Genomic DNA, 18508 nt, shown 5'->3' with positions numbered 1-18508 from the left:
TGATGTCTTTCTCGGCCAACAGCCTTTCGGTTATCTCGTCGCATGACGAGTAAGTAGACAGCCAAAGTGGCGTATTGCCATCTTTGTCTTTGCAGTTTACGTTGGCACGGGGGTGACTTAGGAGCAAATTGACCATTTCCAGGCGCTTGTTTCGAATGGCGAGGTGGAGCGGCGTATAACCATTCCGGTTCTGGATGTCCAAACTCAGGCCCTTTTGTCCGAGAAGCCGTTTGACAACATCTACTGACCCATAGGCCACTGCTTGGTGAAGAGGTAGCTCAGCCTCTTGTGATGATTTGGTACCAAGAAACACCTTGGCCATCGGATCGTTTGAAAAAATCATTTCCATCACGGGTCTATTGAAGCGACATGCCCAGTCCCATGGCGAGTGGCCCGAATCATCCTGTAGATCAGGGTCGCTGCCTCTAGAAAGTAGCAGATGCACGAGCCCTATTCGGCCTGCGAAGACTGCTAGGTGGAGCGCCGTTCGGCCGTGTTTGTGCTTGATGTCCACCTGGACGTTGGGTTGATTTAAGACACTTTTGACGGCGGAAAAGGTTCCGTAGTGGATAGCATACCACAGGGCGCTCTCCCGCGCTTGATTTTGAATGTTGATGTGTAGGTCTCCACGACTGAGCAAGAAGTCCCGCACAGCAGGGGAAGAGTATTTGAGCGCCCTCATTAAAGGAGTTTTGCCTCGGTAAAATGCATTGATGTTGGCGTTGTGCTGGAGCAAAGCCTCTGCAAGACCAATGTTGTCGTATTTGACGGCCAAGTGCAACAGATTGCTGTTCTGAAATTTGATGTTGTATTTCCAGATGCTGGGCTGCAGTTTAAAATCAAAGTCTTTGCATGATTTTGCGAGGGCAAATAATGCACTACCGTCCAAATACGACACAATCCACAGCAAAAGCTCGTTGGGCAGGTCTCTGATGTTTGGCTGTAATGTATTAGCTCATCGGTAAACTCCGTAAGAACGAATTGAACAGACCATGATTGGAGAGCGGATTGAGCAAACGAAATGTAGATGGGGGTGAGGTGAGAGTTGTGAAAGTAGGATATGGGAGGCCTTTATATACTCACCTCAGCCAAATTCCATGGTCAGCTAGGAGTGTAGTCTGTCACTCCGCTGAGAGGTGCGTAGCAATCACACGGCAGCATCAAAGCCTTGACAACAATGTTCAGGCGGAGTTGGAGAATCTGTGGGATCTAGCTCCTGGGAACGCCAAAACTGTTCCTGGTAGTGTGTCGATGGCCTGGGAACCGAATCTATCTCTACGTACCCACATCTTGCATCTAGCGCCATAAGAATAAATCACAACCTATCACGCACTTCCGAATTCCATAGGCAACCCAGAATTTCACCCAGCATATGTCGAGTTTGCTGCTCACCGCAGTAGCCAGTCTGTTCGCCACTGCCTGGTCACCGCGAAGGACAGTCACAAGTACAGCTGATTGCAGCAGTGATCTGGAATGATATCCCTTCTCGCAGGCCACTGATCGGCAGCATACGGCGCATACTGCGTGTGAATGCATTCTTCCACGTACCGACTGTTTCAAGGAAGTGTTCCATGCCAGCCACGCAGCCATGTAGGTAAGGAGCCCACGCGATGGCATATAAAGCTGGCGGGGGAACGCCGCAGTGATTCCCCAACACCACCACAATCCGAAGCACTTTCTGCCTTTGACGACAACCTAAATAACTACCATGCTGCCTTGGAATCCGTTTCTTGTTTGTGAGATAGAGGTCAGCCCCAATGGCGGTCCTGGCTCTTGTTGCGGGACGACGAAAAAAGGCGAGCCGTGCAAAAACTCGATCAAAGTTGAAGACACCAAGATCGGCCATCAAAAGTTGACCTCTCTCGCCAGAGAGCCAGTTGACCTGTCATCGTTGCAGTCGAAGCTCTGTGATGTCGCCAGAGACTTCCTCTGCGCGAGATGGCACCGACAACGGCAGGCCGACCAAGTTGGCCAGCAGTGGTATGAAGCCGCCGTCCGCAACCAGGCGCGAGTACCACATGGCTCCAGAATGGCTTCTCCGTCAGTCATTGTACATCGGGGCCAGCGTCAGACATCGTCAGCCTCCAGGCGACGCCCTGCATCAGACAACACCCGGTCATCACCACCACCGGTGCCCCTGTCAACCAACCCCGAGCCAGTGCAGCCATTCAATCCATTTGTGACTTCTGCAATGCTGCGGACGAACAGTGTTCCATGGCGCGTTTCGCCGACCCGACCAGCCATCCTCTCATCAGCAACTAATATCCGGGCGGGTGTCCAAGACTTGACGCTGCAGAGTCTCAGGCCGAGCCAAGCGGTCGACAGCATCCACGTCGAAAGCATCCACTGTGTGTTTTGCCTGGCCGACGATGAAGACCATGCGGACGAGAGCGTAATCTTACACTGCGGTCAGTGCACATCGCTCTGTCATCTCTCGTGCGCCGAAGAATGGTTGGAAAAGCGAGATACAGGGTTTGGCACGTCATGCTGTGTGTGGTAAGTGTGGATGACCTTATTTCTGAGACGACCAAGATACTGATGAACGCAGCCGAAACGAAGGTGCCCTAGATGCCTTGATTCGCCCTTTACCAATCACCTCATCGGATGCCGAAACACATTCCGTCCTCGCAGCAAGTGAATCATCTCCCGATGGTGGGCCCCGTCGCTCAACCAGACTTGCAGGGTCTCATTTACCACGAGACCCGTCCACCTCTGCACCGCTTCGCCGGTCGGCACGACTCTCCACTCTGCGTGGGTGATCGTAGAGTGCAGGCGAGGTAAGATGCAAACAGAACAAGCGACTGCCAATCACACGTGAGTGCACGTGACCAACACTCAGCATCGTGATCAGCAACTGTGGTTGTAGCATTGATATAGATTTTTGGAGCAAGCTTAGCAAGAAATGAGATCCGAAATCAGATCCTGACTGTGAAAATCCAGAGTACAAGGCGACAGTTCATTTTTGCAAGTGCTGAGCACCACTAGACCTTAGCCAAAGATACTGGCTGCTCCACTTAATTTGACAATGACATAGCGCTAAATGTGCTGGTAGATTCAGTTTCTTATTTCATCATACCTAACGGCGTGACCAGAGAGACATGTCAACAAAAGAGGGTCGAAATGTTACTAGTGCGCCCGAGGAATACTCAGCACCCCCTCTGCCTGATGATCGTTAAGGCTCTCAACGACCTTACTAAGCTCATCCCCTATTTATTCTGCACTTTCTATAATATATAAAAAACACTCTCAAGTACTCAATTGGCTATGCCCGTACTAGTCCGTACTGTAACGACCACGTTCCGACAAACTTACACCACTATATCAGGAAATTGTTGAGATCACATGACCTAGTTAGTCATGTGACTCTGGATGGTCCTGAGAGTAGTTAGATAGTCCACGAGGGGTCGGGGCTTCTCTCCTTCCCCCGTCCGTCTCTCACAATAAATCCATCATTTATTGCCCGTTTCTTTCCCCTGTCAAGAGAAAGGCACGGACCTAGGCTTTGGGGCGGAGAACATCTTGTCGGTTAGCCAATAATTTCAGTCCTTACAGTACACCATCTACCGAACTCCACCACGTCCTCGGCGAAAGTATAAACTTCCGGGATTCGGCTGTATACACAAAGTGTCAACCAAAATTCTCGCAGCGACGCCCGAGAAAAGGTATCGTGGGTCACCTATCCATTACTAATTTACTTTTATGCAAAGTCCAATTCCCGTTTCCAACTCCAAAGCCGAACACCCAGCCACCACATACACACACCCAGTGGACATGACTACACCAAACTATCCACACTGGCATGCTTCCCATCCCGCGACCGATTATCGAACGTCACTTCGCCAACAGTATACTTAACCGACACATCCGTTGTCTTAACAATTCCTGCAACCCCATTCTCACTACCGCTGCTAATACTCGGACTATCCCCGCCCCGGCGATACTTGCGCATATCGAAGCGGCCGCTACCGCTTCGGCCAATACTCACAGTATTCCCAGCATTCGGGTCCGCCATCTCGTATCCGTCGTCCGCGTTGGAGTGCAGCGGCGACTTGTTGCTCGTAAATAGCTTCGAGCCAGGGAATCGCCCGCGCGAGCCGCTGGTGCCGGCGGCGTAGCTGGAGGTTTCACGATGGGATGTGCCGAGGAGATGGGGGAGGTATCGGCTGGCGATGGCTTTCACGGAGGGGCCGCAGGCGGTGATCACGGCGACGTTGACTTCGATGGCGGAGCTGCAGAAGCTGATGTTGTAGGTTGGATCGAGGTTAACTTTGTGGGTGAGGAAGACCTGGGCAAGGATGACGATGCGCCAGACGCCGATGGCGGTTGCACTGTAGGAAGGGGGTTAAATTTAGAATTGCAATTGCGATTGGGTTGAAGCGGATCGTATCGTCTGTTCGAGACACAGGGAACTTACACTCCACCCAGGCATAGGATGACGCAGACGGCAATTTTCCGTCGCAGGGGCATCTGCAAGCTCCAAGTGATAATGATGGGAATTGACAGCACCACCAAGTCCGTGAGCAGATTAAGCGCCGCAGTCGACACGTAGAAGCCGCCTTGATCAATGCATGTGCCGCCTGGAATCGACATATCGTAGACATAGGCGATTGGACGACATTGGAAGATATCAACGGATAGTGTCGCGATGAAGAGTCCGACGATGAAAGCCATGGCGCCCCAGATCAGGCCGTTTACCACGCGCGACTGAGATTCCAGCCTACGCAGGAATAACAAGATGGACAGCTTGACGACGGTCAGGGCGGGATTGTAGACCAGCTGGTTGACATAGTTCCACTGTTCAATGACTCCGGGTAAGTTACAGCATCCATCGTTGACAGCCGCCAGAATACTGACAATGAACCCCGTCTTGACATCACGGTCTTTTGGAATATCGTTGTAGTGTATCCCGACGTAGTTGGTTGTGATATCTGAGGGCGCTCGGGTCAGTACATGCTGCGAAACTTCTTTTCCTTTTGCATTGATATACCCACAATACCATGAGGTGACGGATTGGACAACGGCGAGAATCTATTAAGGCGCATTGGTGTCTAAGTATTGACGTTGGAAAGGAAGAAAGATCCCATACATATCCCACCGTGATCAAGTAATCATCTAAGTAGACTCGTTAGTAGTCTGTGGATCACTGGGGAAAGGGCCCATTCATACCACTGGTGAGTGCCGATCGTGATAAGTGGCGGCTCCAGAGCCTCAAGAGGACAGCGATTCCAGCCAAAATGGGGAAGGCAACCACAATCCCCAGCGCAGAATTCTGTAAATGAGTATCAACCATCCTCGCGCATCCTCTTGGGGCCAAACGGGGAGGGAAAATTAGAGGAGGGAATGAATTCCGGCCAGAGTCTTGGGGTTATAACCTTCCATGTAGTACGCCCGCCACAGGCAAAGATTTACAGTTACAGGCCTACAACCACATTTGTGCAGGACCCTTTGACCCCCTGCCCTATTAACCAGAATTTCCAGACTTACGCAATAAGCACCACAAGGCGCGGGTGTGGTCCGGGCCCCAATTGGCTATCATGGCCGTGGAATTGCCGATAACCGATGGTGGATAGCGTTGAAGCTACGAAGTCCCCACCGGAGGGTATGGCGTAGAAGCCACGTGGAATTTTCTTTTCTTCTGTTTCCCTCCAGTGTGTATCTACAGTGGTGTATCATAAGTATTTGACCTCCGGTACTTCGGGCTCTAACCGCCACTTAGACCGCCTACTATATCAGTCTATCAATCCTTAACACGCTAGTACACACGCTACATGTCAACGCATTTTAAAGCATATTTCGTGATTTTCTTATTCAATTATGCCTTCTATATGCCGGAAAAAAGCGTGACTACCTTACTAGAGCTAAGACATATGGTTTACATACTACCAGTAATTTTCTGCCAAGCAGTAATAAAAAGTGGGTCCTAGCCCGAAGTATCGGAGGTCAAATACTTATGATACACCACTGTATTTACAAGGTATGGAGTCCAAAGTTTGATCTAGCATTTCTTGGGACAAGGAAACCTACTTTTTAAGTTCATGATTCCAAGATGCTCTTTGGGCAATTCACCCCCTTCTTTCTATGTGATAGATTTTGGTTGATTTCGTGCACAGAAGACGGAGTATCTTCCATAATTCCTCCGTAGTACGGGTCAAAAAGGCAGCAGATATGCGGGCATACGATTATGTGCCGCTGGTTCTGGGTGTCTGGTTCCGACAGCCGCGCTGAGTGGGGAAAGTTCTGACAACCAACGGAAAACTAAAATAGGAGAGTACAGTACGGAATACACTGAAGCGCACTAGGACTCGATTAGTATTGCTGCCTGCTTGGGTAACTTCAAGAGGAAGGTGAAAAGACAAATTACTCCATTCGTCGAATTGGACTATCTGTTCAGCCGAAGCTTCCAGTCCTCCAATCTTTGTCAATCCGGCCGCTTCGGGATATTCCCAGTGGAGCAGGATTGTTACGGGGGAGGGGGCAATTCTTTCAGACCCGAGGGAAAATGGCATTGTTACTTAAGAAGTCCTTCCGTGCTCGTCGACCACGTGGACTCTTCTATGATCGCATCTACGTTTTTCGTGCTTCGTAGCCGAGTATATGCACAATCCCGGTTTTAGCCAGCATATTACGCTTTCTACGAACTAATGTTACGAGACGTATAATCAAAACCTGGCGCCGTAAATAATAGATCTCAAAGAGTATAATGAGTATAATCCAAACGCCTTTGGCATAGGGATCCGAAAGGAATATGATTATTCATGAATATTCCTGAATATTTGCGAATATGAATAATATAAATTGAATAATATGAATATGAATAAGCCCTTTATTCATATTCGCAATATTCATGAATATATGATTAATTCATATTTATTCATATAATAAGATACCATACATTACCATTCGTTTCATTACATCCGAATACATCAATCATGCTCAGACACTTTGTTCCATAGTTATGTGCCTGCCTTTAATTTCGAAGCATGCATGCACCACTGGAAATTTATGTCTGAGACTTTCCTCTCAATAGCATCAGCCATCGCATAGTCTCCGCGTTCAGACGGTGCCTTCGGAGGCCCAAGACATCTCGAGCATTGCTGAACTCGCGTTCAATCCCGACCTTTGCCGAAGGGATGGGTAGATAATCGCGAGCGGCTTTGGCCATGAGCGGAAAATTGAACGCGTTAGCCTTCCACCACTTTAGGACCCATTGTGCGTCCGCATCGCCGATCATGTGGTGGGACCAGTTGACCGGCGGGGAATCCAAGTACTTATCAATATCCGACAAAGATGCCTCTTTGGATGGCTGAACTTTGCGCAGAGTTCTCCACATTGTTTCCGACATCCCCGCTGGACGTGGATGGTCAACTTCACACGACGCAAATGGCTCTGGAGGGTATTCTTTTTTAAGAAATTCCCGCACTTGCGAGATGATAAGCCCCGAATCTTGCTCGCTCATTTGAGACACAATCAAAGAAGATTTGATGCGCGGATCCAACACGGAAGCCACATAGTAGGGAAGGTTGTCGTCCATTTTTCTAGCAAAAGTGTTCATCTTCCGAATGCCTCTTTCCACCGCATCGCGAATTTCAATGTTCACATCTTCAAAATCTCCCTCCGCATTTCGAACATCATTTAACAAATCGTCCAAACTCCAGTAAATCGGTAGACTTTCCACAATTGTCGGGCATGCCTTTGAAACGGAGTTTGTGTGGTCCCAGAACGGCTTGAGGATCTTGGCTACTTGCTGAAGTGTCGACCATTCGTCGTCGGCAAGCTGGAGGGCCTGAACTTCTGGATGTATCCGCACAAACTGCCCCAGCTCAGTTTGTAGCCGAAGGGCATCTTGAATCATGATATACGTCGAGTTCCATCGGGTGTCAACATCATAACTGACTTGTTTTCCAGGTGATACTTCTTTCCAATCTTGGCGGCGCTGTGGGCTACGGGCGATCCACAGCGTCAGAAGTCGTATTTTCATGATTGCTCCTTTCGTGCTGTGAAGGGAGTTGAATGCTGGGCTAGTATGGATGGCCATGTCGTCCAGTATCGCCTTTGCTTCTCGAGCCGAACCAGCCCTTAAAGAAGCTAACACATCTTTGCAAATCAGATTGACGATATGGGCAAGGCAAGAAATGAAACTCTGTCGTCCGCGGAATCGCATTAGAGGCCTAATGCGAAAGCGGTCATCGTCATTAACATACTTCTTGAGGAGCTGGTCATGCAGGCTATCGCAGAGCGTCCCATTATTGCCTGCATTGTCCCCTGTGATGGTCAGGAGCTTTGGCGCGATGTCCAGTTCGACGAGCATCTTCAACACAACTTCCGCTAGATTGTCTCCAGAATGCGGTCCATTGATCTCGGTGAACTCGAGAAGGTCATCTCGCTTTTCAAAATCGGGGGTGATCCAATGACCAATGATACCCATTATCGCAATCTGGTTTTCCGACGTCCAAACGTCAAGAGACAAAGCGAGTGTGCGGCTGCTCCTAGCAAGCTCCTCTTTCACGTAAGCCCTACTTGAATGGAATTCCTCCTTGATTCGGTTAAAAAGAGTATCAGCAGTCTTGATGGGCAAAGAAGCCCCCGTTGCTTCAATAAGTGCCTTGAAAGCCGGATGCTCCACCACCGTGAAAGGCTGTCTAGTTTGAATGACCCATCGGACTAGCATTTCTTCAACGCCAGCCTTCTTTCTCGGCGACTCCAAGAACCGGTCGAGGCTTCCTGCGGCCGTGGGTAAGAAGATGGAGTCAGCCCCAGACTTGATACGATGCTTGGTCTGGAGATGCACCAACAAATTCGAAGTGGAACCATAGCGCGCCGAATCTCTGGAGGACCAGCTGCAATGTTTGCAAATCAGTAGTCGGTCTTTTTTCAGTGGGCCACCCTGCCGACACCAAGTGCTATCCAGATCTGTGGTCCAAAAGTGCTCAATGGTCCAACTAGAGTACGACTTGGTTTTTCGTCTTTTATACGGGTGCGGACTACTCGTATTGCTCCTGCTTTCCGAAAAGGCAGGATCAAGCGGGGAGGGCGAAGAGCTAGGCAAAGAATAAGTCTGCTTCGTCTGAGGCGTGTCTTCGGTGTTCCTAGATGGGGAGGGCTCAGGAGAGTAAGGGCGTCCTGTTTCACACATAGATTCCTCAGACTGCTCCGAAGGTGACGAAACCAGGCCATTGTGTAGAGCATTATAGTCTCGACATGGAAGACCACGCGTCCTCCGCAGGGACGGATTAGGTGTAGATGCCATGCTACTGTTTCCTGGTATCAGTATATCAAGAGGGTATCGACGGTGATGCATAACATACCTTGAGCTACCTGGGCTGGGGTTAGAAACTGATAGGGGACTTGAGGATAGGATGATGGTTGACAGGCCCAGTCATGTTCGCGCTTTATATGCCCTTCTTGACGTGAAAAGTTGATAGATCTCTTTTCTGTTTTCTGCAACGCGATATTGACGATTCTGAACGTAAACAAATGCAGCCAGGGTCATTGGAGGCTCTGGGTCGTGAGGCAAACGCGTTTTTACGTGCCATTTCTCAGGGCTACTTTGTGCACCAAGTTTGAAATGGATTGCAATGGAATCAGGGAACTGAGAAAATCTATTTAATTACAGTCAACTCTCGCTTATACCACGGTGGGATATTGCACATTCTTGATAATAACACATCCCTTGCTTGGATGGCCCCTTCATTCCAGTTTTTTCCATATAAATTGACAGAATATAACACATTTTGTTTTACCACACTTTCTTCCTCTCAAATCTGCTTAGTCAGCGCAATCAACCAATCAGAATGCCTCAATCTACAAGCTCTCCTACCCTCCCGACCCCACCCAAGCGCGTCAGAATGGGACCAAAGCGTACCAAATTGGGTATATCAGACGCGCAGAAACAGGCACTACGGGCATTTTGGTCTAATACTAGCCCAAAGCCCACGCAGACTGCATGTGCTAAGTGGTTTGAGGACCAATTCAAACAAGTGATTGACCGGTCAACCATATCAAGGATCCTTTCATCCAAATACAATTATCTTGATACGGGCCCTGCAGGGGCAAACAAACGATCTTCATCCTCTCATTGGCCATTATTGGACCAAAAGCTATATGACTGGGCAGATAACCATATTGGCAATGGAATACCAATAAATGGCCCTTTGATCCAAACTAAAGCAGCTGAGCTTTGGAGACAAATACCGGAATACAAAGATCGGACCAAACCTCAATTCTCTGAGGGTTGGTTAACTCGCTTCAAACAACGCCACTCTCTTCAATATCATACTTTCCACGGAGAAGCTGCCTCAGTCCCATCCTCGGTACATGATCAGATCAAAAGCACCAAATCGATTTGCAATCAATTCAAACCGTCCGAAATCTACAATATGGATGAAACTGGCCTATTTTGGCGACGTATGCCAAATGGTGGTCTTTCAAAGGGAAAAATTGCTGGCAAAAAGCTTGATAAAACACGAATCACTATTGTTGTTGCATCAAATGCGGATGGTTCCGATCGAGTCCCTTTATGGTTGATTGGCACAGCAAAACCCCTCGCGCACTCCGGGGGTTAATTTCCGAGCTCTGGGATGTGTTTGGCGTCACAACAAGGCAGCATGGATGCGTCATGACATTATGGAGGACTGGTTGCGATCTTTCTATGGGCGTATTCCCTTAGATAAGAAAGCTTTGCTCCTTTTAGACAATGCTTCACCACATGTTATTGGACTCCAGCGAGCGCCACCACCACCCCGGATTACGGTTGTTTTTTTGCCAGCAAACGCAACTTCAATTTATCAACCCTTGGACCAAGGTATTATCCAAAACTTGAAGCACCATTATCGGAAGAAATGGATGCGCTATATGATTGCTTTTCTTGATCGTGGGATAGACCCAAAACAAAGAATGAGCATTTATTATACTGTTACCTGGGTAACGCAAGTTTGGAGAACAAGTGTATCAGACCAAACGATTATCAATTGCTTTAAACAAAGTACTTTGATTAGTCCAAAGTCTATACCTATACCTGAGTCCGCGCCCGAGTCCGCACCTGAGTCTGCACTATTTTCCGAGCCCGGATTGAGTGATGAGATTGAAAGTCTATATAATCAAGCAATTGATAAGCTTGGTGATAAAGATATTGTGCCATTTGACGAGTTTTTGAACCCTTCGGACGAAGACATGTTAGAAGATGGGACTGAAGGGCGAGATGAGACCAATGAGCAAGATATATATATTGCCCCAACAACCTCAGAAATTCAGGATATTGACATTGATGGGCCCCCACCTGAGCTTCTGTCTAATTCTGCTATATTGGACAGCCTCCAGGATATCCTACTATGGGTTTGTAGCAAAGAAAAGGGTACCTCGGACCATATTAGACAAATTGAGAGCTTAATCAGCGACTTTGGCAGGATTCAGATTGATGAGAAACGTCAGGTGACTTTGGATCAGATGATGGGATGGAAGACTAAATAGGTATTAGGGCTTAGAGTTAGCTTGTCAAATATTATGTCATCCTCTCACCAAAACACAACTCAATTATACCACGTAATTTGGCTTGGATAGTATGCTGTGGTATAAGCGAGAGTTGACTGTATATCAATGATGATGATGATGATGATGTATTCATTTGCCCGATGTAGCTCGCTCTATATATATGCTGCTATGCGGGAGTGCTGTCAGGCCTGCCAACAGCTGGAAGGTGGTCGCCAGCCCACTGGGCGACCGTCAGGGAACTCGCCTTGCGAATTTCTGATCAATCGCCCTCGAATCGAAAGACGTAGACTAAACAAAAGAAATGCACGGATGCAAACATGATAAACACAAAGCCAAAATGAACGTCATTTACCCCTGGTCGCGGGTAGGACCAGGGCCCCGCTTCAACACACCATTCCCACGCCCTCTTCTCTCCAACTGTCCAGTCTTGTCGGCTGCCGCTTGCGCGCTCGCTTGGATCAAGGGAGTACAGTGGACCTGGCACTGCACTCCTAATGGGCGCCATCCTTCTTCTTCCGTCACACTGTCTAAGGGATCATTGTCTCCGCTCCTTTGTCGTCCCCTTCCTCGCCCAGAGCCGTAGGGTCGACTGTCTGAAATTGGCCTAGGAGGCCGGTCTTGACCATGAATTCGGCCACAACTGTGCGGGCCTCCGGTCGTGTGAGGAGTTCGTCCCGGTGGAGAGCGACTCCCTGGTATGAGAGAGCGCTTCTCATCCAGTCTCGCTCGTCCTGGTGCAAGGGGCATTCCAGTAGGACGTGTGTTACTGTTTGGCTGCCAAGATCGCAATCACACCGCGCTGTTTCGCGTCGGTTGATACGATTCAGGTAAGCCCCTAGGCCAATTCGCCCAGTTCTAAGCTGCATCAGAATCGATGTCGTCGCTTTGCGCAAGCCCGTCCAGTATTCCAGCGTCTTCTTTGTTGGTGCTTCAATCAAGCGTTTCGTCGGACGACTGGTCGCTTCCTTGGCCCACGTTCTGTCCCACTCCAGCTTCGCTTCTCTGCGAATTCGTCGTCTCGCTGCGGCTGCGAGACATATGTCTCGGTTGAGGGGGTTATGCAGCCCGTCCTGTTCCTGCGCCGCTTCTTTTGCGTGTTGGTCCACGATCTCGTTGCCAATGACTCCTTGGTGCGCAGGAATCCATCTGAGTTCTGTCCGAATGCTTCTGCCCGCAAGTTGTCGGATCAGGTTGAGGCATCCTGCTAGATAGACCTGTCCTGACGGCATCCGCGGTCGTCTCAGCGCCTTCAGCGCTGCTTGGCTGTCTACAAAGATGACTACCCCGTTTTTCGCCTGCTTAGCCCATGGCTCTGTGCTTTCCAGAACCATTTCAAGTGCCATCTCAATGGCTCGAAGCTCTGCCGCATATACGGTGGACGTATTATCATCTCCCATCTGGCTATGAGCATGTTGATCCTCAAGGTCCACGACCGCTGCCGCTCCGATCCTTCCATCAATTCCGCTCCCGTCGGTGTACAGAATCAAGGGTCTTTCTCTTGGGTCTTTCATCAGGATCTGGTTGTGATTGTTCACCGCAGCTTCTCTGTCCTCGATGATTACCTCTGGTGGCGCTTGCCATGGTGCCAGGACGAATGCCTTTCGACTCTCCAATTTCCTCGTCAAAGTATCCGGGGGAGCCATAAGACATCCGCCCGCTTTCCAAGCTTGCGCCTCCATCGGTGACCATCCAGCCCAGTCTCTCTCATCTGCCGGTCGTCGACGTAACATCGTTGGCGGGATAGCGAACTTTGGTCCTGTCCGTAGTCGAAGGGCCGTTTCTTTCACCAGTCGATTCATGTGAACAGAAATAGGCGGTAGGTGAAGCTCTGCATTCAGTGCCTCTGCTGCCGTAGTTCTGAAAGCTCCACTGATGAGACATGCTGCCTGCTTCTGGATTGCCACGAAAGGCCGACTGATTATGCGTGCCTTGGAATGACTGATGAGCATAGGTTGATACCACGCGGAAACCCCAAAGAGCATCTGCGGGATTATCACCGCTTGGTAGATCTTTCGCATTGCATAGAGTGAGGCTCCCCACGTTGATCCTGCCAGGCTTCGTAGTGCGTGGAGAGAGACACCGGCCTTGGCCACCGCTTTCTCGCGGTGATGGTGGAATTCCAGACCCGGATCCAGCCAATAGCCTAGGTACCGCTCAGCCGTCCTCGTCGCTGTCACCGTGTGTCCTCGTAGAGAAAGCGATGTGTGTTGTGGGTCGACTTCCCTGGTGTTTACAAAATGCACGAGTGCATACTTCTTCGGGTCAAAAACTGATGCATGTTTCTCGGCCCATTGGTCGGCTTTGCGGCATGCCGCTCTGAGTTTCTTGATGGTTTCGCGTTCGCTGTCTCCCTTTGTCATGAAGCAAACATCGTCGACCCACCCGTTGCTTGTCACACCGTTGCTGCAGTTCTCAACGAGGTCTGCGTTGTAGATGAGATATAGAATGGGTGAGATCGGTGATCCTTGAGGGATGCCTGTAGGTGTCGGGATTCGATCAGATGTGCCCTCGGGCATGCGGATCCGTGTGCTTCGGTTGGTCAAGAAGGCCCTCACCCAGGGAACGAAGTGTCCCAGACGTCGTTTCTTGAGGTTGTGTAGTAGACGTTCATGGGAGACATTGTCGTACGCTCCGGACACGTCCAGCATCAGCAGAGACACCACTGGCTTGCCCTTTCCCCATGCAGTTTTGATTCGGTCGATGATAATGTGGATAGCATGATCGGTGGATATACCCTTTCGTCCGCCTAGATGGGTTCGTGGGAGTAAACCGTTGGTTTCTGCTGCGTAGCTGATCCGTCGCGCGACAACTGCCTCCAGAAACTTTCCGAGCGTGTTCAGCAACGCCACGGGTCTGTAGGATTTTGCGAGCTGGTAGTCACTTTTGCCTTGCTTCCGGAGCACCACCGTGATTGAGCGCTGGAAATGTGACGGGTTGTACCCCGTGTTTATGCATGCGTTGAATAACTGGACCACTGTTTCTAGGATCACCGGTATCTCGATAAGCTTGTGCCAGAGAGAGTTTGGTATACCGTCTTCTCCGGGTGCTTTCCCTGCTTTCGCTCCTCGCACCGCCTCCTGTATCTCTTGAGCGGTGACTGCTGGAAACTCAATTTGCTGTGGGTACAGGAATGAATCTGTGTCGGATAGATCGGCTGGTGGTGGTTTTGGGAAGAAGGCAGTGCGGAATGCCTCTGCCTTTTGCTCAACTGTTTCCGCGAGAGTCCCAGGTATTTGGGGATCTTGTATTTTCAGCGAAGGGGTGATACCCTTCTCATATGCTCCGTCTCGGTTTCTTGCCCATTTAGCCAATCGCCACATACCCTGTGGGCCATCTTCAACGACCTGCTGGACTCGGCGCCGGTGCGCCCTTGACAAGGTTTTCTTGACGAGTCGCGTTTTCTTGTTGCGTGCTTCCGAGTAGCACATCCAGTCGTAGGGGTCTTTGGTTCTCGTGTGTTTGCGACGGAGGCGACGAACTTCTTTGACCGCAACTTTACACTCGTCGTCAAAGTCGGGGTTCGACCACGCGGATGGTTTTGCCCATGGGGTTGATTCCTCGATTGCTGACTGGATCACACCCATTAGCTCCTGGCATTTGGCTTCTATCCTCTGCGGATCTGCCTGGTATAGGCCCCCTGCCTGTAGACCTCCTTCGATCTTCTGGATGAGTTTCTGATCATCAGTTGCGTTCCAGTTTCTTCTCTTCTGTTGTATAGCAATGGGTGTAATAATATCAAGCACGGTCCTGATCGGGAAATGGTCGGATGCGTGCTCGATGTCATCCGCCCTCTCGCAATTGATAAGCCTGTTAACCAGGTTGAATGTGATGAAGGTGAGGTCAATCACCGACGACTGATCGTTTCGAGACCAGGTAGGTCTGCCTTGTTGGGTCGTCAACTCGAGTCCCCATTCATTGGCAATTTCTAGGAGTTGCTCGGCCTCCTCATCGGCCCTGGTCCCTGTTCCTCCCCATCTCGGGTGATGCGCGTTCATATCTCCAAAGATGATGTGTTCTCCATGAGGACGTTTTGACAGCTCATTTCTTAGATGTCTAAGGGTATTGCTGCCCGGCCTATGTATATGTTGTGTATGAAGAGATCTGTCCAGTCTCTGCCCTGATGAGCCTTTCTAAGTTTCAGTAACTGGTAGTCCTGTGAGACGAGTTGACACGACCAAGTGCTCGGGTCAAGCCTTTTAGACACAAACAGGCATACGCCCGGTTGGGAGAGATCCGAGGCTTGGACTTGATTGCCCTGGCCTTGGGTTGTTCCGTCGGCAGCTGCTTTTGGTGGGTAAATTAGCTGGAATGTTGCCGTCGCTGGTTGGTGCGTTGTGTGTTGCATTTCGTTCTTCCATGGCTCCTGCACCGCGACGACGTCCGCCGCGAGGACATTTCTGTCTCTGAGGAACGCTGCCATCACTGGCCACGATTTGTGTACGTTGTATTGAAGAATCTCAAACGATTTCATTGATGAGTTTGTTCGTCATCGCTTCGTTCGCTGGCCTCGTGCCATACTTCATCATTTGGGTCTTCGATTGTTGGTGCATCCCTCGGAAAAAGCGGCGGAGATGATCCAATCGGTATCGCTTGCCGCTGCGTGTATTTCAGAATCACCAATTTGCGGTATTCGGGGCTCTCCGGGTCCAATTCCCCCTCGTCATCAGGCCCGGACGTGTTACTGGCCTCATTGACAGTGGTGACCTCGTTGATGAATTGGGTAAGTCGGTGTTCTAGGCTATCTTGCTGAGTGTCAGGTTGAGGGAGACTGGCCGGAGTGGGTTGAATGCTGAGCCATTCATTGTCGTCTGGTTGCTCGTCCATGGTGTCGTCCGGCTCGCCTGTGCGGCGCCTTTTCGAGGCCGCTTGGAGCCTTGTGGACCCTTGGCATGCCAGCGGTATCACTGTTGGTTTGGGATTCTTTGGCCTCGTTCTTGAGCCCTTTGGGCGACCAGGGCCTCTTTTGAGCTGAGTAGGCTGAGTCGGTTCAGTGACCTCCTCTGGTAATGTTTCTACTTCTATCGCTGCAGTCTCCACGTCGAGTACAGCATCCTGGGGGTTCCATGGGGGCTCTTCTCCCCGTTGCCCCTCCGGAGCGTGTATCGACGCTTCGAGTCCATTCGCAACCATGGGGTCTGCCCTAGTCGAAGGTGCTTCGTTGCCGGTGCTTGCCGTCACTTGGAGGTGCATAGGAACGCGGTGATATGCAGGGCAGTTGGCCAGCGCTTGTTTGGCTTCGTTCATCGCTGCAACCTTCACCGGACATTCCCGACTTGTAGGGCGATGCCCTTCGCCACAATTGGCGCACTTGACTGGTATCGCTTGCCCCTTCGTCGACGGACACTCCCAGGTCGGGTGTCCGTTGGCGCAGTGACCGCATTTGAAGAAGTTGGAACAGTGTGACTGGATATGCCCCGGCTTTTGGCATTTTCTGCATAGCTTTATCCGCCCCTCACGACAGAATCGTGATGCATTGTGAATTTGCTTCCCCCACACGATTCCCGAGATGATCGCGCGATTAGCCACGACTGGGCTGGTGAACTCGATCAGGATGGAGCCCTCCGCCCTCTCACCCGGACGGGTCATCCATCCTAGATACTGAATCTTGGCGCCTTCGCCCCAGTTGTTCTGCCTGAGCAGCTCAGCCGCAACGTCAACCATCGTCTCCGGAGTAACCTTCATCGACCTCACGGGAATATGGTACGCCACCACTCCCCATGACGGTTCTTGGACCACCGAGCCTGGTCCAAAGGCTCTCAGCCACGCAGCATGTTTGCGGAGGACCTCTGCCCCTGCCGCACTGTTGGCGATCATTGCCACATCCCCCGACGGCAATTTTCGAGCAGCGACAAAGAAAGCCTGTCCGGCCAGTACCCCTGAATTCTTCTGACGGGCATTTGATACCCTCTGTCGTTCAGCCCTCTCGACCAGATCTTTTGGTGTCAATCCACGGATTTGCTCGCGGTTCATTCCGACCTTGACGATGACCTCTCGGTCCTCGCGAAGTTCCATTTCCGGTACTCCTGGAGACGATGTGCCGCCGCTCCGGGTGATAGGAGCCGCAGCCGTAGCCAAGTCGCGCTGCCATTCTTTGGCCCGGAAGTTGCGCCACGCTGCCGCAGAGTTCGCCGCGGGGGTAGATAGTGCCGTCGATAATGTGTTCGTTGTCTTTTCAATGGTATTAATTCGCTGGTTCAGGCGTTCAGTACCGGCGTTGATCTTGGTCAGCGCCTCAAGCACCTTGGCCATCCCCTGACCGTCTCCCCGTTGGGCGTTTAGTGCGTACTGGCGGACGGCACGAATATATCCAGTGACGTACCGGTCCTCCGTGCCATTGTTCTCGATGTGGTTAAGCACCCGGCGGGCCCCTTCCGCGATGTCGTCCATGGATCGGGGCGGATCCGCGAGGGCCGTGGTTTTTGGTGTTCCTCTCCTGTCAGGGGGCAAAATCTGTGCGTTCGCACCCGTCCCAACCATCGCTGCCATCTCCCCTATGAAAAGGGTATCAGGCCGTAGCGCTTGAGGTTACGATTACGATGAACTAATTCACGAGGCCTTGGGACCTCTGATTGGTTAGATATTTCAAGAAAACGTTTTTGCCAAGAAAGAGTTGTCTCGCTGGCATAGACCAGGTTCAACAATTCCCTGAATGTGGGTTCTTCCGTGAGCCCAAATGGAAGATTTGCGGATGTAATTGTCCGCAGAAGCTGTTCTTTGAGCTGCGCCTTGGTGAATCTACTCCTCACGGGGGGAAGCCCGCACGGGCCTCCTAGATTGCGCCTGGGGTGACAGCAGAAACGGACACCTTCTGCTTGCTTCTCCGACAAGAGTTGGATTTCAGGTGCTTACCCATTGCGCTCGTTCCATGAGATTTGTGATGTGGGTGATGTGGGTGATTCAGCGGCGTGAGGCAAGACCGACACACTACCTTGGGTCGACCAGACCTGAGCTCTGCCACCTGGTCAAAGTGCCTCCACACCTCCGAGGAGCGCGACTCAGTCGACCATCTGAATTTGTATTG

At 50.8% G+C, this 18508-nt stretch overlaps 1 protein-coding gene across 1 annotated transcript; it reads right to left on the bottom strand.

Moving 5' to 3' along the window:
* Window positions 1-3775: 3775 nt before the first annotated feature.
* Window positions 3776-5290, bottom strand: N7446_012064 (uncharacterized protein; the record flags this gene model as incomplete). Its single annotated transcript, XM_058520806.1, has 5 exons — window positions 3776-4328; window positions 4415-4928; window positions 4992-5028; window positions 5087-5112; window positions 5167-5290. The coding sequence occupies 5 exons, from the start codon at window positions 5288-5290 to the stop codon at window positions 3776-3778; spliced, it is 1254 nt and encodes a 417-aa protein (XP_058367092.1).
* Window positions 5291-18508: the final 13218 nt, after the last annotated feature.

This window comes from Penicillium canescens, assembly GCF_028828765.1.
Source record: "Penicillium canescens strain IBT 15451 chromosome Unknown utg000009l_segment0_segment0, whole genome shotgun sequence".
NCBI lineage: Eukaryota > Fungi > Ascomycota > Eurotiomycetes > Eurotiales > Aspergillaceae > Penicillium > Penicillium canescens.
Note: the sequence above shows the minus strand (reverse complement) of the source record. Positions and strands in the feature narration are given on the sequence as shown.